A 25,132-nucleotide genomic window follows, 5' to 3' on the forward strand; every position below is an offset into this window, starting at 1 on the left:
CTTTTACAAATACTGCTTTGGCAGAAGGTGACAAATTTACATAATGCAACCTGTAGGACTGCAGAGAAAAAAAAGTGCCGGGAATGAAAAAGGATTTAGAAAATTCACCAAACATCACAGAGAGCTATTATGAGACCCCGAAGATAACATCTAAGCACTTCTGCTGTGCCAGGCAGGGTTCTCAGGACACTACACTTATTCATTTGCAAAATGAGTTGACAGGGGAGGTACTATCGTTATCCCATTTCCCCCCCAGATGAGGCTATGAGGGTACGGAGAGGCTAGGCAGGCCCAAGTGGAAGGAAATGGCAGATTTCTGACTCAGTCTGTGACACGCAGAGGGGGCACACCAGTAAGCCAGACAGCAGACCCTGACCTTGCCCCCGGGCTCGGCTTAGCAGCTGGAGATGCGGCCTGCCTGCGTCTCACTACTCTGCTTGTCCCCAGGCTACTCCCCCCTTCTACCTCAAAGTCGCCTGGCATAGTGGTCCGCGGTCAGCCCTGCCAGCCACTCACCGGTCGAGGATGGGTTTCTCTTGCTCCTCCTCAGGGCTGGCGCTGCCCAGGATCCGCTTCCGGGCCTCGGCGTACTCCGCCTCCCGCTGAGCTAGGGACTTGACAGGAAGGGCTGGCCTGCTGGTGGAGTTGGGGCTGCTGACCACACCGTTGCTGGTGGGTCTCTTGAGGATGCGGATCTGTGGAGGGGGCCCCGTGGGAAGGCTATCGTCCTGAATCACAATGGGCACTTTGGGAGGAGATTTGGATTTCCTGCTGACAAAGAGCAAACACAGCTTCACAAGTCCTATCCTTGACCACAGAGGCCCCATCCATGTACCTCACCCACCCCCCATCACTTTCCCCTCCTAAGTCTACTCATTATTCTCTGGCCTCTGACCAGACACCAACACTCTTACTCCTCAAGAGGGGTTTCTCAAAAGAGCAACCTCGCCATAAGTTCACGTCGTCCTCAGGTCTGCTCCTCAGACCTAACCCCAGGCAAAAGGGGCTGGAACAGCATCTCATTCTGGGACTTCTATCCCCAGGTTCACAGTCAACATCAACCACCGTTTGGCCCCTATGGCAAGACATTTCATGCCCAGAATCCAATGATGTCAGTTAAAATCCCAACTTCCCTACACAGAGCAGAGTGTAACAGGCTGGTGTAGTGGGAGCCCCCCAGCTTAGGGGTCAGCAGAGCGTTCACTCCAGCCATGGCCTTCTACCACATGTGCTTAAACCAGTCAAACACTACAAAGGAGCCCACTCCGCCATCCCTGCCTGGCATCAAGACAGGATTTACCAAACTGCCTCAGCCCTCTGGTAAGTGACCTGTGCCTCCCAGAGACAAGCTACACCAGACAACGGGATCACCTCTTCAGAAGACTTTCTGAGCAGAGACACCTCCCTCACCATGGCTCTCTGGTATGCTGGACGCGGCGGGGCTGGGGTAAAGGACAATCCTAGAAACAGTGCTGGGCAGTGCTCAGAGGAGAAGCACTGCCCAAGGCTGGTGGATGTGCACACTGGGCAATGTGTCCACAAGGAGAGGTAGAGAACCACACAGGAAGGGAGAGAAACAAAAGCCACAGGGGAAAAGGGGATCCAGGCAGGAATGATCGCACTTCACCAGCCAGAAAGACCCTCCCAAAAGCGGCCTAAATGAGCTTCTCTTCAGAACCAAACAGCCTACAGGGGCCTGTTTTCAGAACCACAGCTGTCAGGTGGGGAAGGGGCTGGAGGAAGTCTGCTGCCGCTAGGAGGAACTGGAACAAGTCCTGGGCAGGACAGGAATGGCGTGGCAAGGGGACTAGAACCAGACATCAGTGCAGTTGCTGAGATGAGCAGACAGACAAGGAGCCAGCAATCCGATCAAAGAGTCAGGGAACCAGGAAACTAGTGGGTGGGCAGGGCCCTCCTGGCATCCCCTGGGGAACGACTATCAAGTCCAGAGAGGTCCTCTCCTCCTCCTCCCTCCTCCCTCCTCCCTCCTCTCTCTCTGCGGCAGGCCCACAGCTTACCTAAGCCCAAAGACAGACTGCTGAGGTCAACTTTCACCTGCTCTGAAACCCACTTTCTCTGTGTGGCTGTGGGAAAATACCCTTAAAAAGGTCTTTGAGAATTTCTGAGATCTTTTCTTCCAGAATACCCCCATAATGCCCTCAGCCACCATGCCACTGAGGGCCCAGAGAAATCATCTGTCCAATCGCTTTATATCACAAAGAAACTGATTTTTCCAAAACAACTTGTCCCAAACCTGGGAGCAACTGGAACAGAGCCAAGCCTAAAACCCAAGTTTTCTGATTTGTCACCTCCCCACTTTCCACCAGACCACCTCACACCAGGTACCCACTGAGTTAGAAGGCAGATGCGACACTCCAGACTCACTCTCAAAGCCTCAAGCCACCACATCTTTGAGGGACATGCTCGGGTGCCTACCCTGCTAACCCTAACGGCCACCTGGAGAATACCACTGACTGCCCAGCTCTCGAACAGCAGAGAGCATGAGCCCTCAGACCAGACAGCAGCCTTACCTCTCCTTTTGTGTGATCTTCAGTTTTTTTTCCAACCGTCTGTCTATTTCCTAGAGGAAAAAAATGTATATAAAAAGTGGAAAAAAAAATCTCTCTTAGATAAAAACTTATTTCTTTATTTTCAAAGCTAAGGATGGTGTCCTCTGACCAGGGACATTACTGTGTCCTTTGAGGTAATGGATGCAGACCTCCCTTTACTAGCCTCGGGTCTGGGAACCTGACTCCCTGAGGGTTCATCTCCCTCCAACCCCGTGGCCATGGTGATAGCTCTAGATCTCAACATGCAGCTGGGTTCCTTGTGTAGCTTCCAAATAGTCTCCTGGCCTCCAATCTGTCCTTCACAGCACCATTCAAATCAGCTTTCTACACAAAAGTCTAGTTGTATCACTTCCCCACTAAAACCCCTTCAACTGCCTGTCAGATCAAGTCCAAGCTCCTAAGAACGCCTCGTTCATACCTTTATCTTTGGTTCCTGTTTTATATCACTGTGAAGCTGAGCTGTTACCAACCCCCAGAACCCAGCATGCTGACTCACCTGCCTGCAATATCCTCCCCTTTGCAAACTTCCACTTATCCTGCAAAACCCACGCTGATGTCTGCCTCTCCATGGTGGAGTCTTCTCTGGCCCCATACACAGTTAATCACCTGCTTCTCAGACAAGAAGCTCTCCCTTTTACATTCCTTCATGATCACATGTTATCACATATTTTACAGCCTTTTCCTCCCCACTGTTATGGACTTGAACTCTGTGATTAGCACTGAGACAAGGCCTGGAACAAAACAGAAGCCTAATATCCGTGAAACAGGTGGGCAGGGAGCCCTCAGGCCCTCAGCACCAGGAACTCTGTGATGGTCCCACACTCTTGTGCACAAGACCCCATGCACTGGACAGGAGGAGGCTGTGCACAGAGCAAAGATCAAACCTTCAGGCTTCTTGGCTATTCCACTTTTTCATACAAAACATCCCACAACTGTCCTCTGTGAGGACAAGACCATTTAGGAAAAAAATTGTATGAAAAATGGTATTATTTCTCTGAAGAAAAGATCTGTAATGGTGGTTCTCAACTGGGAGTGGTTTTGCCCACCAGGGGATATTTAGCAATGTCTGGAGACATTTTTAGTTGCCACTGCCAGAGCAAAGGTGCTACTGGCAACTAGTGGGTAGAGTCCAGGGATGCCATGCTGCTAGAATCCTACAATGCACAGAACTACCCCCTTGGCAAAGACTTACATAGCCCCAAATGTCAGTAGTGCTGAAGGTGACAATCTTGACTTATAGGACATATGGGATTTTCAAGAGTCTATAACTTGCAAAATGTCAAGAATCACTGCCTTAACTGCCAGTAAAGTCTTTGAAATTTGCTGAGATCCACCTCAGGGCCAAGTGTGTAGCCAGTTTTCAGGAATGTTCCAAATGTCCTGAAAATGACCATATTCTACAGTCAATGAGTACAATTCAAGCTGGTTAATTATAATGTTCAAAATCTTTACATTCTTGCTCATTTGTTAGGTTTACAGACTATGCAAAGAATCAATGATTATTTTCTAGTAAATTACCGTTTATCATTATGAAATTATCTTCTTTGCCTTAAAATCTATTATTTAATATGAATAAAGCTATTTCAGTTTTCTTTTGGTGAGTAGTCCCCAGAATATGTTTCTCTTTTCCTTCTCTTATTTTTGTCTCCTGTAAACAATATGAAGCTCGGCTCACCCTATGAAGCCAGATTTCAATCCAGTCTGACACGGACATTCATTCTGATTGGTGCTGAGTTGTGTTTAACATTTTTTGTTTTTATGATGTATGCAAAATATGTTTGGGGCAAGCACAATACACTGAATTCTGAGGGTCCCATCCACTCCCTGGAGGGGCTAGGAAGCCACTAGATGGAAGACCCCTCACTCAAGCTTAGAACACAAGCTAGCACTCAGCTGCTGTTTAATAATGACTGGAAAAGGTGCACTGTGACCACTACGACCACCTGGGTATGCATGGAGAGAATCTAAGCCCATAGCACTTAATTCTTTTTTTTAATACCAGTGTTATGGCCTGAGTAGATACTATTCCCCACATTAGTCTAAAGCCCTGTTACCATGTAAGGGCTTTCCAAGGCTTTCCACAAATAACTTACAGTTTCAAGCTCTACACTGTATCATTTTGCTCCCATCTGAAAAAGACACCTCCTACTCAAGTTTCTCCATCCTAAATGCAAGGTTTAACATCTGTGGGATTTAGAGGCCTTCACACAGGGTCAGAACCAAATGCCTCCACCAGCCAGGCAAGTAAGCAAAACTCCTTCTGCAGGAGCCCAGTGGGGAGCTGAAGCGGCTGAGAGGCACCAAAGGGCACTGACCCTGCCTACAGATGGGCAGCAGAGCCCTGGCTCACAGGGTCAGAGCTGCTATTTAAGGAAAAAAACAGACTCAATATTTTTACGGGAAAGCTCTACATTTTTAAACTTCATTACATGAACTCTCACTTTCATATCGCTACGAGGGCCAAATAAGGCATACAGACAAATGGGCCTAATACATGAGGTTGGTTTTTTTTTTTTTTTTTTTTTAATTGTGGTAAAATACACATTACTTTAACTGAATGTGAGAAGCCCCATTTAGGTTTCTCTCAAGAGAGCAAACTGTTTCCTTCTTTCTGTACGGCCTTAGGGAAGATAAGAGAATTTGCCCAGGCTCATCAAATGAGCCTGGGTAGGAAAGAGCCCTTCAGGAGGTCATTATGGACCATGCCTGAGTATGGCCCAAATGGGTCTCTGTCCCCAAACTAGAATGTAACCAGCATACCTGGCACATAATATAAACTAGTAGCTTTAAAAATAATGCCTTACACCATCATAATGCTTTATGGCTGTCAATACACTTCCCCCAGACACTCATTTTCTGTTCACACTACCTACCTATTTGATAGACAAAAGAGCTTTTATCCTTTTCTGTCAGATGAAGGAATGTGGCTCAGGGAGGTTAAGAAACAAACCCAAGGTCACAAAGTCAACCACAGAGGCAGCCCAAGAACTAAGGACTAAGAACTAAGGCCTTTTGAGGCCCTCCCCGATGCTGGCGCAGCCCCACAACTGCTCACATGCCCTGGAGATGGGAAAGCCATTAGATACACTGATCTCTTCCTTGTCATCCCCAAATGCCCACTGCCCCCTGGCACTCCAATAACTAAGAGTTCCATCAAACTCCATCACACTAGACAGGATAGCTTATCAAAACTGAGCAGGAATTCCTCCAGCAGATTAGAGAATGGGATATAAATCCAACAGCTTTGGGAGAAAGCTGATCCTGACCATATCCAGATGGCCAGCTGGACACGAGTGTGCCCAGAGCTGGCCCCGCGAAGAGGGAGTGCCCTGCCAGCAAACGGAGAGAGCGCCGCAGCTCCCTCTGGAGTCTGTCCAGGTATCATGAGTCAGTCCATTCTCCTTTTGGACAAGGCCCTGCAATGGATCTCCTCTCAGTCTCGTGCTCTAAGAGCTGCATCAAGCCAAAACTTTCCTACAGGGTGCACTACAAGGAGAGTGCTTGTCGCCTTCAGAGATGCAATAGCCCAGTGGAATTAAACAGGCCTCAGAGTGCTGCATGAGGAAGCATCTAGATGTAGGCCCAACAAGAAACCTTATCACCGAAGGGCATCTTCTCTTTTCATAAGAATGAACAGGATGAACAGAACCTTGGTCAAAGGTGAAGACTTCTGTGTTAAGAGGCTCAAGCTTCACAGGTAGTGAAAGAAACCCATACATAAGCTCATCACTCTGTGACTTCTCTGAGCCACGAGGGGTCACCAGGACAGAAGCAAGTGTTAGGACATAAACGTATCAGAAGTGGGGTGATAAGAAATGTTTGACTTCCCATGACTTTTTCTGGAAAAGCTAGCTATTTTTTGGCCAAATAGCACTGAGCAGACTCTAGAAGATGATTCCCTGTGCTCTGCTAAGTGGTGTGGTCTCCTCTTTGGGTCAAAAACCTAAGCAAAAGCTCTCTTGCTCCTTACAGACACAGATATCACTTGCCCTGTGGGGCTACATCTCTACAAAAATGAGGTGCACTCCTCTTGGTCTGAGAGAACAAGCAAAACCAGAAGGAAGGAGTAGAGGCAGGAGGTCATGAAAAACCAGAGTGGGGAGCAAGACAGTTCTGGACAGGGTGGTCCCTTATGTGAGGTAAAGAGGCCTCAGCCACAAGGCAAATGAAGTCAGATGCAAGGATGCAACAACCACAAATTCCACTCACCTGAGAGAAGCACAGCTTCCTGAATGCTGATGCCCTCAACCTTGCAATGACTGTGCTTGTAAGCTCTCACAGAAAGCTGGAGGGGGTGTGGTGGCACATGAGAAGAAGAGCAGGGAAGGGGACACCCCATACTATTTTGTTACCTAGCCACCATCTTCAAAAGGATCAAAGGAGACAGAGAGGATAGGGATGAATCTGCGGGCGGGCAGACTGCCATCACAGATCCACCGCTGTAGCAGTTAAGAGGTGCATGAGAAAGGAAAAAAGAAAAGTGGGAAGCAGAGAGAAAAGGAAGAAAGGGAAAGGAGGACGGTAACTAGGCTATTCCAGATCTTGGTCCAAAGTACAGCAAGTATGGTGTCAGCACAGCTGTAGCCTCAGATCTGAATATTCAAGAAACAGATTCCATTGGTTCACCTAGGGCTGATGAAGCCTTGGGGGGCTGATTCAAACTAGCCAAACTCACAAGAGACACACTGAACAAACCCAAGTCTTCCTCCACTACACTATGGGGGTGGGGGGGCATTCCCCACCTTTTCTGGTACCTGACGTTCTGCTATCCACGCCCAGCATCCCCCCTTCACCCAATTCAGTGCCAAAGAAATGGACTATCATGCTCCACCACTGCATCCCTCCTCTCATAACTAGAATCCCTGGTCACCAAGGCAATCCACACAACTCCTCTAAGATTTCAAGAAATCTTGTACCAAATGGAGGTTCTTGGCTCTGAGTTAGGAAATAACCTCTTTTTAATCAGCAAAAGTGACTAAGTGACTTTTCTCAGATAATTTGCTTCTCTTTATCAGTTTCCATTTCAGAAGATGACATTTTCTGATTTTCCTCTTGAATTCAAGGAAAAACGACTGGTCTTGGGCTCTTCATGACCCACTACATCCTACAGGTTCATCTGGTCTTGTGCAGCTACCTCAAACTGAGGAGTGCATGTCTGCGGACTGACACTGGAATCTAAAAAGAGACCCATACCCTGAGTACAGAACTGTTCTCAGAACTGAAGCCTGACAGGTTCTTTTGAGCACAATGCCACCATTTCAGAAAAAAGCAGAGGAAATGCTGGGAAGGAGGAGAAGGCAGACCTTTATTCCAACACACCTGGCCTGGAACTCTAGAAGTCTTGAGCAGGACCTCAGTATCCACTCCCCTGGCTACAGGGCCTCCAGTGTCCCCAGCAAGGCACTTATGTCTCCCATTCCACCTGGATGAGATTCTATTTCTGCAGGGGCCTCAAATTCACTTAAGAATCCACAGCTAAAGCCAGAAAAATCTGGTCCAAAACTATCAGATAAAAAGGTCTCTGTACTTTTAGAGCCACACACTGGCCATTTCAAGTCCAGACGTGAAATCCCGAGACTTCTCCAAACCACCTTCATACCAACTCTGTTAACCCTGTTTTAGCCCAGCCTTATTTCTCTGTCAGTGGTGTTGCAGTGGTGTTACAGTGCTTATTCTAGCCCCACTGGCTAACTCCAGGGAGGGAAGCCCCCGAAGTCAAACCACTCTGGGTCTGATTCTGAAGCAATGCCCATTCAAGATCACCATCAGGTTCAAAACATTAATTCAACTTCTGGGCAAACATGATTGGTTAAGTTAAAAAAAAAAAAAAGGAAAAGGTGGGACACCTGGTTGATTCAGTCAGCAGGGCATGAGACTCTTGATCTTGGGGTGGGTACACCCGGGTGGCTCAGCAGCTGAGCATCTGTCTGCCTTTGGCCCAGGGCATGATCCTGGGGTCTCAGGATCGAGTTCCACATCGGGCTCCCTGCATGGAGCCTGCCTCTCCCTCTGCCTGTGTCTCTGCCTCTCTCTCTCTCTCTCTCATTAATAAGTAAATAAATAAAATCTTAAAAAAAAATTCCCTCCCTAAAGAAGTCTATGCTTTGCGGGACACCTGGGTGCCTCAGCAGTTGAGTGTCTGCCTTTGGCTCAGGGCATGGTCCCAGGATCCGGGATCAAGTCCCACATCAGGCTCCCAGGGAGGTGCCTGCTTCCCCCCTGCCTATGTCTCTGCCTCTGGCTCTCTGTGTCTCTCATGAATAAATAAATAAATCTTAAAAAAAAAAAGAAAAAAGTCTATGCTTTGGTAACGTATCTCAAAAGTGCCCTTTTGCTTCACTGTGACAAAAAGCCAGAGACAAGCACTTGTGGAAAAACTACTATAAGGCAGGAGACCCGCCAATGCTGGACCCTCAGAGGTAAGGCAATCCTTGTTGAAGAAGAGAGCCCAGCCAGGAGGGAGGAGACAGATAAGCAAACCACAGTTGCTATATTAGGGGTATGAACAGTGTTTTGAAAGAGAAGTGGAGAGCGAGCAACTCTGCGATGAGGAGCCTGAGACAACTGCAGAGACCTAAAGAAAGAGTATCAAGGAAAAGAGAGGAGCATAAAAAATCAGGGCAAAAGAGGATAAAAACATGAATAGAAGGAAAGGAAAAAAGGAAAGGGACCTCAAATAAGAAATTTCCTAAGCTGAAAACCATCTGAGATTACTTGAGCTGCAGTAGGCAATGTTTTTTGTTTGTTTTTAAAGATTTTATTCATTTATTCATGAGACACAACAGAGAGAGAGGCAGAAAGAAAGAGAGAAAGAGAGAGAGAGAGAGAGAGAGAGAGAGAGAGAGAGAGAGGCAGAGACACAGGCAGAGGGAGAAGCAGGCTCCACCAGGGAGCCTGACATGGGACTCCATGCCAGGTCTCCAGGATCACGGTCTGTGCTGAAGGCGGCGCTAAACCGCTGAGCCACCCAGGCTGCCCAAGCAATGGGTTTCATTAGCTGTATGAATACTATTCAAAAAGTTGCTGCAGAAAATCAGCTATACTTCCCAGGGCCAGCAAGATTAAGACTTTGAAGAAACCAGAAGAACCAGAAAACTCTGAGGGGCTCTGGCAGCGTATGCTGTAAAGATGAAACAATTCTTACTTACTTGGAAGGGAAAGCTGCTTCCTGCCTTCCTTCCCAAGTTCATGTGGCTTTCAGGACCTCCCCGCAACTGCCTAGGAAGAGGAAGTCCTTTGGGCACGCTCTCCAGCTACATCTCCAGTCCAGTAGCCACCACCACACGTGGCTGGAGAGCACTTCACATGTGGCCAGTCCCAACTGAGCTGTATTTTAAGCGCCAAATGCACAGTACATTTCCCAGACTTAGTCCAAAAATAGTGCAAAATAGCTCATTAACCTATTTTCAATATTGATTACATGCTGACATGATACTATTTGGGATATACTGCATTACATTTAAAATACTGAAATTAGGAGCACCTGGCTGACTCAGCAGGTGGAACATGTGACTCCTGATCTCTTGATCTCGGGGTCATGAGTTCGAGTCCCCCACCCCCACAGCTGGGTGTAGAGATTATTTAAATAAAACTTTAAAAATATTAAAATTAATCCTGTTTCTTTCTTTTTTTTAATTTTTATTTATTATTTATGATAGTCACAGAGAGAGAGAGAGAGAGAGCGAGAGAGGCAGAGACACAGGCAGAGGGAGAAGCAGACTCCATGCACCGGGAGCCCGACGTGGGACTCGATCCCGGGTCTCCAGGAATGTGCCCTGGGCCAAAGGCAGGCGCCAAACCGCTGCGCCACCCAGGGATCCCAATCCTGTTTCTTTAAGATTTTATTTTTTCATTTGAGAGAGAGAGAGAGAGAGCACAGGAGCAGAAGGGAGAGGCAGAGGGAGAAACAGACTTCCCACTAAGCAGGAAGCCCAATGCAGGGCTCAATCCCAGGACCCTGAGACCATGACCTGAGCCAAAGGCAGACATTTAAGAATCTGAGTCACCCAGGTGTCCCAATCCCACCTGTTTCTTTTTACTTTTTAAATGTGGCTTCTAGGAAGTTTTAAATTACATGTGTGGCTTGAGTGGTACTTCTCTTGGACAACACTGGTTGAGATCTAACCTTAGAATAAAATGTATTTATCTCTGTTATACATTTAATCTTCCAGCAACTAGTGACTCAGCTCTCTAAGGACCCAAGGGGCATGTTTACAGATGTGCAAAACCTACTCTGGTGGGTCCTGTCATTTTGGCATGACAGCTAGCACTTACCCCATGCCCCATATTTGGCCCAGGCCCTGGTCCAAGTAACACTCACCATCCTGCGCCAAACTAGCTCTGAAACTGTTGTCAGGAGTCCCCAATGACCTCCACTGTTGCCAGATTCAACGGTTAATTCTACGTCTTCACTCAACTTCTCAGCATCATCCCACACTGCTCAAAACTCCTTCCTTAAAGCATATTCTTTTTTTTTTAGGAAGGGAGAAAGGGAGGCGATGGAGAGAGAGAATACCAAGGAGGCTCCATGGCAAGCATGGAGCCCGACATGGGGCTCAATCCCACAATCCTGAGATGATGACTTGAGCCAAAATCAAGAATTGGACACTCAATTGACTGAGCCACCCAGGTGCTCCTCTTAAAGCATCTTTTATACCAGCCTCCCAGATCCCACCTTCCCAGTCTCCTCCTACCTCCCTGGCTAGCTCCTCTCACATCTCATATTTGATTTCTTTTGTAACAAGATAGGCTCCTCTTCCTCTCCAGACCCCTTGAGGTTGGAGAGTTTGCACCTTTCCTCTGCTGCAGCTCTACTGGCTTATTTGATAATCTCATCTAGTTCCACAGCCTTTTTTTTTTTTTTTTTTTTTAAAGATTCTGTTTATTTGAGAGAGAGAGAGTGAGCATGAGTAGGGTGGGGGGAAGCAGAGGGAAAGGGAGAAGCAGACTCCCTGCTGAGCAGGGAGCCCCACACAGGGCTCAATCCAAGGACTCTGGAATCATGACCAGAGCTGAACGCAGACACTTAACCGAGCCATCCACACCCCCCTACGCACAGCTTTATAGACATTGATATACAATGCTGACTAAACACACCCAGTTTGATTTCACAGGGACCTAACCTCATCGGCTCCAAAACCAACCTCTTGATTTCACTCACTCACCCAAGCCTGCTTCTCCCACATTCCCTCCACTTAGGCCATCTCAGAAATTCCAGTGTTCTGGCAATTCAGACCAAAAATTCTGGAGTCCTCTGTGATGCCTCTTTCTTACTTGGTTCTACTTCCAAAACATATCCTAAATTTTCTCAACACTTCTGCTGCTATGACCATAGCCCTTGAATGAACAGCTGAAATAGCATCCTCATCAGTTTGTTTTCACTCTTGCCCCTAGAATTTATTTTACACACAGCAGCCAGAATGATCCTTTAAAAAACCAAGTCAGCCTCTGCTCAACACCCTCACATGGCTTCCTATTTCTTTCTTTCTTTTTTTTTTTTTTGGCTTCCTATTTCAAGGTAATATCCATCATGACCTACTAGTCTATAGGATCTGGTTCCCTGCTATCTCTGACCTCTTCTACCACTTTGTGCTACTATTATCCCCCACCTATTCCTCAAATAAAACAAGCATGCTTCAGCCTCAGGACCTCTGCACTTGCTGTTCCCTCCTCCTGGAATGCACTTTTCACCAGCATCTGCACACTTGCTTTCTTACTTTCTCTCTGCCTATCTTTATGGAGAGGCCTTCTCTGAACCCTCCACCCAAAATGGCACCTCTGCCAGTCACTTTCTATGCTCCTCATCTCTTTTCTTTTTCACCATGTATGTATATACATTATTGTTTACTGTCCATCTTTCTACACTAGAAAGCAAGCTTTATGAGAAGAAACTTCATTCACTACAGTTGTCCATAGTGCCTAAAATAGTACCCAACACATAGAATTAATGAGCCTCCTATGAAATAGGATTTTAGAGATATATTCCCATTTCACAAATGATTTAGAAATCAATCCTGAGAGGTTATGTAACTCGGCCATGGTTCCACAACTAGTATGGAGCAGAGCCAGAATTTGAAATGGGTCTATCTGGGTCCAAAGGCAGCAACACTATCCATGTCCTAAAAAACAGCTAAGGGGGTGCCTGGGTGGCACAGTTTGTTTGGGCATCCAACGCTTGGTTTTGGCTGAGGTCAGAATTTCAGGATTGTGAGATCAAGCCTGGCGTCTGGCTCTGTAATCAGCATGGAGTCTGCTTGGGACTCTCTCTCTCCCTCTGCCCCTTTCCCCCAACTTGCATGTGTGTGCTCTAGTGCACACACTCTCTCAAATATTTAAAAAACAAAAACAAAAAGACAAAATAGAGCTAAGGCTGCCACAGGCATTTCTCAGCAGCAGTGGTGGCAGCAGCATTCTCCAAGCAGCTGCCACAGGTTCCTGAAAGGAAGGCACTGTGCACTCCCTTCATCACCTCTCATCCTCACCACAATCCAAGGGATGTACAGCAGCCTTGCTACACGCTCCGAGGTTAAATGACTTGCCTAAGGCCACTCAACTAGTAAATGACAAAACTGAAGCCTAAATCTCAAGAGGAGGAAGCAATAAGTTTCAGGAGTGTGGCTAGTGGGTGGCCACAGGAACCACTAAGACAGGATGAAGGCTGGCAGGGTACACCAACTTGCCTTCTCTGCACCCCAGGCCAGGTGAGTGCAAGCTCAGGGTTCCCAAGGAAGGGCTACAGCAGTAGCAGACCACAACAAAGTCCAGATCTCAAATCTGTAAAGTACCCAAAAGGAAATAATTCTTTTTTTTTTTAAGATTTTATTTATTTATTCATGAGAGACACACAGAGAGAGGCAGAGACACAGGCAGAGAGAGAAGCAGGCGCCATGCAGGGAGCCCGACGTGGGACTCGATCCCGGGACTCCAGGATCAGGCCCTGGACCAAAGGCAGACGCTTAACCTCTGAGCCACCCTGGCATCCCAAAAGGAAATAATTCTTAAGTAGAGAACAAGTCTCACAATTTAAATGGATCCCAAGCTGGAGGGCTCAGACACTGTGAGTTGCCATGTTGAGACTGTTTCTTTCGGCTTCCAGGGCAGGGCGGGAATCCATGCAACTCTTTCCCTTAAAGGTGCAGAAGAGGCAGCAGTGTGAGTAATGGTGGTGAGCCCTGTCCTTAGAATAAAACAGTGGGTAGAGTCTATTGGGGCTCCCCTTTCTCTGCATTTACTATTGCTTTTCCCTTGCATCTTGTACAGAGAACAGTGTATTAGCCCTCAGGCGCAGCAATAAGAGAGAGCCCTCAGCCAGTCTTAGGAACTTCCTACTCTACCCAGACAGAGGCCATACTGGGGAAGCTGGAGACCTGGGGTACGACGCCCTCACGCTCATGGCAATGGCATTCTCTGCTCTAACATCTGCCGTTTTGCAAGATCTCTTACTAAGTGCTTCCTTCAACTCTCACCATCAGGCAAGGCAGATTTTATTAACCTGATTTTACAAAAGAAGAAAACAAAGCTGAGAGAAAGGTAGGCAGTGAGTGATCTGGCCAACAATCAGATCTGGCACCTAAACCTCTAGCCTTGCCTTCAGACTTTCTTTATTGCCGCGGACGAGGAAGTAGGTCAGTAACTGGCAGAAGTGACCTACTCTTTCTTCCTTTTATAAAGACTACAAGTCTCCTCTCCCAAAGGAAATGTGCACTCGGACTCTGGGGAATGGAACAAAGTCATTCTTACCTCCCCTCTACACCAACAGCTACACCACCAGGAGGTTTTATCCAAACACCCAAGGGCACTGTCATCAAACACTAGTTAGAATCATGGCACTAAGCAGGAGCAGCAAACACAATGCCTTCAGGGCCAAGCTAATAAAGCAAGCAGGACAGAACACAACAGGTCCCACAATAAATAAAGTGGGGACTCCAGAGGACAGGAGAGCAACCAAGACCCAGGTAAAGGCATTCAAATTCAATATATAACTGTGTATACCCCAATAGAGTATATAGGCTGAATCCCCCAAAGCCGCCAGTTTGCAACTACAGCTACAGGGATCCTTAAAATATCGGGCAGAGGTATTAAATCTTCTCAAGAGATCTGAGCAAAACTTACGTCTATTATTCCTTTTCACTTGGCCAGATATTAAAAATTTATTTCCCACTTATGATCAAGCTTTCAACCAGCATGTCACTTGCCCTCAGTGATACACTGACAGTAGCGCTGTCCTCTTGGCTCTTGAGAACCAGATTGGAGTTTCTCAGAGACAGAAAATTTATTAGTTCATTATCAGGCTGCAGAGACAGAAGATCAATCCAGGTGAAACAAGTCACAATACCTCAAATGAACTAGCAACTAAACATCCTAAAGCATTTAACTGGTTAATTATCTTCTGAAAAGCAAAAGTAAACAACAGTCCAAAAAGGTCCCTAAGTGAGGGCTCAGGATGCCAATAGCTGACCTGTGATCGACCAAGTGATTTCCTCTCCCGGACACTGGGAATAAAAACACCTCCATGTCACTAGGTCATGTTGATTGACTGCGACAATGAACATACAAATGCACTCTGCCTAGCCTGTAGTGAGCCCTTAGGATGCTATCCAAGAAGCCCTTCCAAAAGGGGCCTGTGGGATTGCGGAATTTGGGGGCTTATGGTCAGAGTCGCTCACCAGTGAGATATGTAACCAGGTAGCAAAAACTGACAGCTGGAGGGTCACAAAAGCCTTTGTAAGCCAAGAAAGCCCAGAGCATGACGGCTAGGAATTTGGCTCTCAAGGTCTAGGAAGAGAGGTGACAATCCTGACCTCTCCAGACTCCAGAGTCGTAACTATCCTGTACGATCTCATCTAAGGATCACAACCCTGAAGAATGCAATTTCAACCATACATATTATTCCTTTTAGAAAGGAATGACTGTTATTTCCTGTGTTCATTTTATAAGGGAAAGAGTTTTGGGTGTGGGGAGGGGATGAGTTAGTGGGAGGAACATTTTGAAATATCATACCCTCAGGGATGAGAATCTTTATCTACATAAAGACTGAAGTCAGGATTTGTTGCTAATTTCTGCGGTGGTAGGTCTTAACCTCTATCTTCCCATCAAACATCCTGCATAGAGCTGAATGTTAAAGAGAAGGATGCTTGGCAGAAACTAGCAGTTAAAAACACTTCAGCAGGAGAAATCTCTGTGGTTACTATTTAAAAAAAAAAAAAAAAAACACACACCCATTTCATTCTGTATTTTGGCCACAGCTATAAGTAGCTAAACCCAGTCTTCTCCTAGGAAACCAACAAGTCTGTAACTGTCCCAACAGAAAAAAATTTCTATTCCTGTGGGGCAAGTGTGCAGGAAAGAACACCCCATACCTTGTGAAGGCTTCTAGCTGACACAGCCAGAAAGAGACATTAACTGTGGGGAAGCCACTGCATATAAAGGTGGAAACCAGAAAGAAAGGGCTGGCCCCAAGAATACATTTGAGTCATCAGATCAGGACAATAGTCCTTGCAGGAATTTACTGAAAGCTTCAGAGAGATATACTAAGTTCTCTCTCCTGTTGTGTAAAGAAAAGCAAGAAGACCTGTGACTGTCTGAATTTCCAGCCCACAGAAACCATGACAGCTCTCTCAAACACCCAGAGCATGCCGGGAACAGGCCCCCCATGCAGCCTCAATGAAAAGAGCCGAGAAGTTATAGTGAAAAGCTCATTATCCTACTTTCTTTGAAACCACAGTGAAACAGATCTTTTTCCAGAGTCGCTGGGACAGACTGCTCAGCATGATCATGTCTAAACTGGCCAACTGCTTTACAGAAAGTCGGAGCTGGGCATCATCACAGTCCCTAGGACCCAATCTCCCAGAAGGACTGGAATAACTTAGGAATGGCTCTTTCAGGCACAGTACATCTTGATTTGTGCTTTCTGATACCCCAAGTCTTATGTGTATTCTTTACTATAAAGACAAATCAGCACCAGGTAGCCCCCAAATAACTGTTATTTCTTCTCTATCCATATCCACTGTAAATATTCCATATTGACAGCAGTTACAGGGAGTGCTGAGGACCTCAAAAGTGAGGTAGAAGCCATGCATGCTTCAGGGAGAATGGCGTCTTCTCTAAAGAATGAAACGTTAATCAAAGTTCTTACCTCTTAAATTAAAATCTGTCATTATTCTGCTTAAAAAAAAAAAAAAAAAGAAAAAAAAAAAGGCCTCCAAAGCTCTCTTGTGCGTTCAGGACAAAGTCCAAGTTCCCAGAACCAAGTACAAGGAGGCCCTTCCTGATCTGGCCCCTGCATACCTCTCTGGCCTCATCTCTTTCCATTCAGCCCTGCCAACCCCCTACCCTACAGCCAGAAAGAAGTATTTGAGTATTCGTAGCTCTCCCAATGCAATGCGGCACATTCTTCTCTTGCTGTCTACATGCACATTGGGCCTTTATCTACCCACCCTTCCCAGACTTACTACAACTTAATTAAGGGTCCTTTGAAGGATCACCTTCTCTACAGAACTGTCTCTGATCTTAGCCATGGTACCCCATCTATGCCTCTTCCAAAGAAAGTGCTGCCTTACCCATCCGACTCCTCTACTGGACTGTGCCCAGTGCCTGGTACACAGTCAGTATGCAGTGCTGACTGAGACCTTCCTATAGTAGACTTGTATGCCACCCAGTATCACTGATGGGATAATGTTTAGAGGCCTAAAGAGGGTAGAAAGTAAACATAAATTTGAATTTAGTCTAGAAGGCCAGTCATCCTTTTTAACTTGATACATTTTCTTCCAATTAGCTACATGACTTGCCCTTGCCAAAAACAAAAAGCAACTTTTGATATGCAAAGAAATCAGACAGGCTGCCAATACATTATAATAACTACCAGTCTAATTCCATTTGTGTACCATCTATCTTCCCCTAGGATTGGGTTAGCCCATAACCTACAAGATGGACTAGCTTATGTCTCTTTTTTTTTTTCCTGGTCTAAACAAGTGAATATATAAAGCTTCAAACTGTCAGAAATTGAGCAAACTGTTGATTTGATTTTTTAAAAAGATTTTATTTATTTATTTGAGATAGTGTGAGTGAACACAGGAGGAGAGAGGAGGCAGAGGGAAGAGAAGCAGGCTCTCCACTGGGAAGGGAGCCCGATGTGGGGCTCAATCCCAAGACCCTGGGATCATGACCGAACAAAAGGCAGATGCTTAACTGACTAAGCCACCCAGGCACTCGATTTGATTTTTTTTCTTTTCCCAGAGCACAAAGATGTCTTCTCATTATAAAATGCTCCCCTGAGAAACGAACTAGGGGTGGTGGAAGGGGAGGAGGGCGGGGGGTGGGAGTGAATGGGTGACGGGCACTGGGGGTTATTCTGTATGTTAGTAAATTGAACACCAATAAAAAATAAATTAAAAAAAAAAATGCTCCCCTGAAATGTGCTTAAGACAAAGGGTAGAATTTAAAGTTTGAATGAACATTAATTCAGTTGACATTTTCATTTCTCCCAAAGGCAGTATATTTTTATTTTTTAATTTTTTTTAAAAGATTTTTATTTATTCATGAGAGACAAAGGCAGAGACACAGGCAGAGGGAGAAGCAGGCTCCCTGCAGGGAGCCCAAAGTGGGACTCAATCCTGGGTCTCCAGAAACACGCCCTGAGCCAAAAGTAGATACTCAACCGCTGAGCCACCCAGGTGTTCTCAAGGCAGTATATTTTTAAAGAAGCATTTCCTTAGTGGAATATAAGCTATATTCCTTGAATTGTCCTTTGATTGGGGATGTAACTCCTTGGGAGGAAACAGGCAAAGGAACAATTCTGTATTAGGTCAGTGTTCATACTAAAAGCAAAAAAGCAGCCTATTTACAGACCACCTGAAGTATTTCTCAAAGCCTTCCTCAGAATGACACAATAGGACTCAATATTGAGTATTTTGAAGATATGCAAGAAAAAATGACCTCATAATTATGGACACATAAGACATTCCAGCATGATGTCAAAATTTTTTGTGGTGATTAGAGCCTCTACTTTCAAGGATTAGACCTCTAGATCATATAAAGTTAGAGTGATTACTTTATAAATTACTTTATAAATTTATAAAGTTAGAGTGATTACTTTATAAATTAATTAGCTGATGTCCATTTGCTAGTTTTCTCACCACCCAGGATGTTTTTTTGGAAAGGTGGGTACTTGACACTCATTACCATGTATCAGTTGGAAGACAGGATAAACAGAAGGTAAGATTTTTACATACACAACTGGCTACATCTGAAAGACATGTACAGTCAGTTGGTTTGCCAGTGGTGTGAACATTCCCTCCCTGGCTCCTCTCCTGCAAAAGTGTACATTTACAAAACCCTTTGTGAAATTCAAAAAGGGAATCAAATTTAAGAGAGCTTTTAAATATAAGCCGAAAGCAAACATCTTAAAAAAGAAAGGTGGGGATGCCTGGGTGGCTCAGCGGTTTAGCGCCTGCCTTTGAGCCACGACAGGATCCTGGAGACCCAGGATCGAGTCCCATATCAAGCTCCTTGCATGGAGCCTGCTTCTACCTCTGCCTGTGTCCTTGCCTCTCTCTTTCTCTGTCTCTCATGAATAAATGAATAAAATTTTAAAAAGAGAGAGAAAAAAAAAGAAAGGCAATGCCCAACTCCCAAGTTTTCTTCCAGATCTCAGGCAAAGAGACGGCAAATTGCTACAGATTGAACCCTTCTTTAGAGTCAAGATAGGCTTGGTGTCAAATCCCAGCTCCCTACTTACTATCTGTGCGACTTTGAGCAAGATAGGTTACTCCCTAAACCTCAGGTTTCTTATTATAAAAGGAGAATACCTCTACAGCTCATTTCAATAGTTCAATTAAAAGAAATAAAAAAAAAAACTTGCATTTGGGCAGTTACCGCACATTGTTATCACCAAGGAAAGCAAGGTTTGGGTTCCATCTCTGTACCTGGCACTTTTAAACGGTTTTAGTGAAGTATAGTAGAAAGAACACCGGAAGCGTCGGAAAGATCTAAGTTAAATCTTATACCCTTGGGATTCATTCAGCTGTAAAACGTGGGACTGGGCTAGCTGATCCCTAAGTGAATCACACGTTCCGAAAAACAAAAGTAACCTCCCCCCCCATTTCTGAATCCTGCATTCATTCTTGTTTTCATTTTTCTTCTTTAACCGTGAAATACTCATGTCCCTTGTGAACAAGTGAGAAAAACCAAAGAGAGGCCAAGATGCTCGAGCAACTTATCATTTGAGTCACACTCAAATTGTAGGCCATGCTTCTTTGAGGGAGGGTGCACGTGAAGGGTGTCTGAATGATGCCCTCCTATTAGTGGTAGGCAATAAACGCCTGCACCCGGAAACTTTGCATTCTCTGGCACGAAGTCACTTCTAAAGCACACTGCCCTACCTAGCACAGAGACACCAAAAAAAAAAAAAAAAAAAATGTTTGTCGAATAAATTACCCAGATGACACCTGTTGCTGCTGCTCCCTACAAAACCTTTCCATTGCTCGCCTGACTCGAGTCAAAAATCCAAGAGAGATGGCCAGCACGTGACTGTGCCAAACACCTTCTGAGCGAATTAATTCTTCAAGTCCTTAATGATGCCAAGTGGAAAAACATAAGACACCGTGAAAGAAATGCTGAACCACCGGAAAAAGAAAAAAAAAAAAACAGGGAAGAAAAAAAAAAAAAAAAAAAAAAAAAAACCTTCGAAGCGAAGCCAAGTTTCAACATTCCCGCAGAGATAGTCCCACTGCTGCAGAGGGGTCGATGTGTCGGCCTCCTCCAGCTCCGATGAGCACCCTCAGAGGCGCTGGGGGGGGGGGGCGGGTGGACCCCAGCTCCTGTTCCACGCCCCACTCCCGACACATAAACCCTGAAGGTGGGGGGGCCACTCGAGCCAACACGGAGCGGACACGAACACGAGGAGGCCGGGGGGGGGGGGCCTCTCCGCATCCTCAGCAGGCGCCGCCGCACAACCGCACACTCTGAAACACCCCCAAAAAGCGGATCGCCAAGCCAACCAACCTAACAAACACTCGGCTGCGGCTGTTCCAGCTCGGGATAAACTCTCCTCCTACACAGCTTCAGAGAGTCCCAACCAAAAAAACTCCAAAAAAGCAGAATCGAACGGTCCGCTCCCCCCCCCACCCTCTCCCCTCCCCTCCCAGGAATGCGGCTACTTTACAGATCGCGAGCTCGCCCGGAGACCTTCGCCCCCGGGGCCGGGGCGGGGGCGGGGGAGGAGCTGGGGGGGGGGGCGCTCGGGTCGTTGGGTGGTTCCCCGGGGAGAGGGGCTGCCCGCCGGGCTTTCGGTTGTTGCACAAGGGGTCCCCGGGAGACCCGCCAGCCGCGGGCTCTCAGAGTAAAAGTGAAAAAGAAAAGAGAGGAGGAAAAAAAAAAAAAAAAAGAAAAGCCCAGACTCGCCCACCGCGGCGGAAGGCGCAAAGCAAAGGGGGATTTTTCCGCACAGAGTGGAGGGGCCCAGAGCCGACTCGATTTCCCCTCCTGCCCCCGCGCGCCGCCCGGGCCCACATGGTGCGCGGCTCAGCATCAGAGCGCAGGAACTTTAAAATGGTGACTCGGGCGCGGGTGGGGGTGTCTGGCGGCGACACCCTGGAGAGGGAGGCTCAGAGAGTCCCCGGGACGAGCGAGCGGACGCGGGAACCTGGAGAGGAGGCCCCGGGGGGCGGGTGGGGAGCCCCGGGTGACGCGCACGTCGCGGGGATGCAGGGAGGCGCACCGGGCAGAGGTGGAGGGAGAAATGGAACGCGGCCCCTTTAAGAGGCCTTCACGGCGCTCAGGGACCGGGGGCCTCTCGTCCACCCCCGGCCCGGCGTGTGGGGCCCTTCCTCGGGGAGAACCATCCCCAGGCCCGCTCCCCGGAGGCTTCCCTCCCGCCAGGTCCCGCCCGGCCCTGCCCCGCGGCGGCGACTCCTCCTTACCCCGCTGTCTGCCGCCTCCTCCCAGCTCTCAGCGACCTCCTCATCTTCCATCTTACTCGCCGCTTTCCCTCCTCCCCCACCCCCTCCCCGCGCCTGCGCCCTGAAGCGCGCCTCCGTCGCGGGCGCCGGCACGCAAGGCTTTCCTCAATGGACCCCGCCCCTTGCCCAGCCCGGAAGTGGCCCCAGAGGCCGCGCCCCCCGCCCCCACGAGCACCGCGGAAGCCATCTTGGAAAGGGGCAGAGGAACCAGAAAGCTGCCATTTTTCTTAAGGGCAGCGTGTTAAGTCTCGTAGCGGACGGGAGAGCCCGTGTGAAGTCATCGTCTTGAGTGCGGAAGGTGTGTTCTTTGGAACCATCTTTTCTAAGGGCAGGCAGTCGCTGAAAACTTTTTTTTTCTTCTTTAAGCCAGTCGTAATCTTCATAAACCGCAGGTTACATTTTTTTTTTTTTCCCCAAAGCTCTGAAAATATTTTGTATCCCACCGGAGGATGAAAAATATCTGCTGATGCATGACACATTATTTCTGCGTAATAGTGTGAAAATGTTTACAGGTTTTCCTGCACGTAGAGCAAATATTCCAAGCATCTGTTAACCCTCCACGGTAAAAACGTGGTTAGATCATAATTCTGGCACCTGAGCTGGGCAACCAGCACGACTAAAGTTCTCCTGGGTCATTAAATGAGAGATGCATTCATCAGCATTTCCTTAAAAATTTACTTAGGCGTCTTCCTAAACAGTATTTCTCTTTTATTTTTTCTCCAGTGCCAAGGTAGAGATCTTGAACTTTAAAAAGTGTGACTTCGGACACTTCCAACTTGAACAAGCTCATGTGATCTTATGCAAGTTACTTAAGATGTCTGTGCCTCGGTTTCCCCAAGTGTACAAAAAAGGAGATGATAATAGTAGCAGCTGCTTCAAAGGTTGGTTGTCAGAATTAAACTAGCTACTATGCAGAAAAGCATAGGACTGTGCTTGACCCACAGTAAGACTTACAGAGGTTAGCTATTATCATCACAGGGGGTGTCTTGCACCAAAGAACACTTGACATTCTCTCATTCGTTCTTTCCCAAAACTCAAAACCAAGGGAAAAGTAAACACCATCTATTTTTATTCTCACTGATGTGTTCCTATAGGCCTCTCAGTATCAAGACTGCCATTTGGTAGTATTGGATTTAGCTGTTGTAATCCAATGATCTAACCTGACATGTGTTTCTCTCCTGTTTTTAGCATGCCATTAATCTTTCTAAAGTAACAGCTTCCTGTTGAGAATTTTTGCAGTTGTATTTCTAATCATTATTACAAACTGCAATCATGTATTAAATGTTACCAGCCTTTAGGGGCGCCTGGGTGGCTCAGTGGTTGAGTGCTTGCCTTCGGCTCAGGATGTGATCCTGGAGTCCCAGGATCAACTTCCACATTGGGTTCCCTGAATGGAGCCTGCTTCTCCCTCTGCCTATGTCTCTGCCTCTCTCCCTGTGTCTCTCATGAATAAGTAGATAAAAATCTTTTTTAAAAAAGTTCTTTTTTTAAAAAAAAGATTTTTATTTATTTATTTGAGAGAGAGCATGAGCAAGGGAGAGGAGCAGAGGGAGGGAGAAGCAGATTCCTGCTGAGCAGGAGCCCCACATGGGGCTTGACCCCAGGACCCCAGGATCATGACCTGAGTCAAAGGCATACACTCAACCAACTGAGCCACCCAGGCGTCCCTGTTACTAGTCTTTAAAAGATAAAATGACATGCTTGGTAATTCTCTGGTTTCATGATTTCCTGTCTTTGAAATATGCATCATCTCTGGGCGTGTCCTCAGTCTGACATTTTTATCTAGATGCTCATGGCGTGAACCACCTACTAAACACTAAAGATTCCCAAGTTGATTTCCAGTCCTGATCTCACCTGGTGTTTCGGATTCATATAGGTAGGCTTCTTCTTGGCGTCTCCACATAGATATTCCATTAGCAGCTGAAATTCTTCAGGTCTAAAAACAACAAATATTATGAACAACCTGACCAACTTTGAAGAAAAAGGAGTTTGTTTTATTCACTCTCTGGACCTACATTTACTTTGAATACATTCTTCTGTGAATCCGTTCTCTTAAATGAATTATCCTGACTAAGCCTTAGGCACAGCAAGGAGAATGAGATTGTCTATCAGGCTTCACCTAAGTCTTGGTCTTGGGGTGTGATTAGATTTTCAAGGCAGCATTTTTTTAAGGCTTTGTAGTTTAAGCATGTTACCAGCAGAGGGAGACAGTTCCCCAAAATTTTGTTATATTTGGCACCACGCCTTAACAAAGGAAATAATTGGAGCATTCCTGGGACTGAATTTTCTAGGAGAAAAGAAAAATAGAGATCTTGGAGACATTGGAGGATGCTGCAAAGGAAATAGCTTTTGTTCCACCAGATGAGCTACCAGGAGACCAGCTCTTGTTCATCATTTGGCCCCTTTTGACCTTGGGCAAGTCCCTTCCTCATCTGTAAAATGAAGAGATGGGACCAAATAAACTGTAAAATTGAGGAAGTGGTTTTCTTCTACTGGGGGGAAAGCCCCAATAGTTGAACTAGGGGCATACACATATATTAACAGATATCCTAAAACATGAGTTTCTCTTTCCTGTGAAATATGTTTCATATACCACTCAAATTTGGGACTTGCACTCAGAACTACAGGCACTTTTGATACACCACATAAAACACTGATATGTGATAGGAATTAAGAGCAAAGCCCCGCGACACCTGGGTGGCTCAATCAGTTAAGTGTCTGTTTCAACTCAGGTCATGATCTCAGGGTCCTAAGATTGAACCCTACACCTGGCTCTGTGCTGATGTGTGTGGAGCCTGCTTAGGATTCTCTTTCTCCCCCTCCCTCTGTCCTACCCCCTCTCCAAAGAGCAAAGCCCACAGTGAGAAAACTTTCCATCTAATGCACAAGCTGAGGCTGTGTAGGTAGTTGTGTTAAGAAATAAATGCAAGGAATGGGCAGCCCAGTGGTTTAACGCCACCTTCAGTCCAGGGCATGATCCTGGAGACCCAGGATCGAGTCCCACGTTGGGCTCCCTACATGGAGCCTGCTTCTCCCTCTGCCTGTATCTCTGCCTCTCTCTCTCTCTCTGTGTCTCTCTCTCTCTGTGTCTCATGAATAAATAAATAAAATCTCTTTAAAAAAGAAATAAATGCAACGACAGAAAGAGAGAGCAAACTTAATATTTAAAGAGTATCTACCTTTTGACCTAGCAATTGCATTTCTAGGAAATTTCCCTATAGATACATTTGCCCATATGCAAATAACAAAAGTACAAAGATATTCTTTGCTACTTTGTTTATAATAACAAAACAGTAGAGACAAATGTCCATCTCTAGAGTATTTGTTTAAAAGATACATAGTACACTCATACAAAAGAATAGAATGCAATTTGTTAACAAAATTTTGATGGTCCTAAATATGCTGACATTGAATGACCCCAGAGAAGTATAGTTAAATAAATTTTTTAAAAAAGCAACGAGGTAAAGAGGAACGTATGTAGGTTGTTGCTATATGTATATGTGGGCTTTTGTGTGTGTGTGTGTGTTGTTTAGGTTTTTTTTATTTAAGTAATCTCTACCCCCAATGTGGGGCTCAAACTCATGACCCAGAGATCAAGAGTTGCAT

General features: G+C 46.3%; 1 protein-coding gene and 1 long non-coding RNA gene across 5 annotated transcripts in view; one reads left to right on the forward strand and one right to left on the reverse strand.

The window, feature by feature from the left end:
* SZRD1 (SUZ RNA binding domain containing 1) overlaps positions 1-21,619 on the reverse strand; it is a 30,139-nt gene extending 8,520 nt beyond the window's left edge. The window contains exons 1-3 of one of the 4 annotated variants that reach the window (XM_077899466.1): positions 21,488-21,619; positions 2,532-2,581; positions 517-768 (exon numbers count right to left, since the gene is read on the reverse strand). In XM_077899466.1, coding sequence (XP_077755592.1) covers positions 517-768; positions 2,532-2,581; positions 21,488-21,538 — 353 coding nt within the window. In that variant the 5' untranslated portion in view covers positions 21,539-21,619. Of the gene's footprint in view, positions 1-516; positions 772-2,531; positions 2,582-3,066; positions 3,178-21,487 lie in introns of those variants that run through there. The other 3 variants (XM_077899465.1, XM_077899464.1, XM_077899463.1) reach the window with 3 other exon arrangements.
* Positions 20,843-23,983, forward strand: LOC144314866 (uncharacterized). Its single transcript, XR_013380723.1, has 4 exons — positions 20,843-21,119; positions 22,250-22,407; positions 23,313-23,402; positions 23,818-23,983. It is a non-coding gene; the product is annotated as an uncharacterized LOC144314866 (long non-coding RNA).
* The last annotated feature ends 1,149 nt before the right edge of the window (positions 23,984-25,132 follow it).

The sequence above is a fragment of the Canis aureus genome, chromosome 5, assembly GCF_053574225.1.
Source record: "Canis aureus isolate CA01 chromosome 5, VMU_Caureus_v.1.0, whole genome shotgun sequence".
Taxonomy (NCBI): Eukaryota; Metazoa; Chordata; class Mammalia; order Carnivora; family Canidae; genus Canis; species Canis aureus.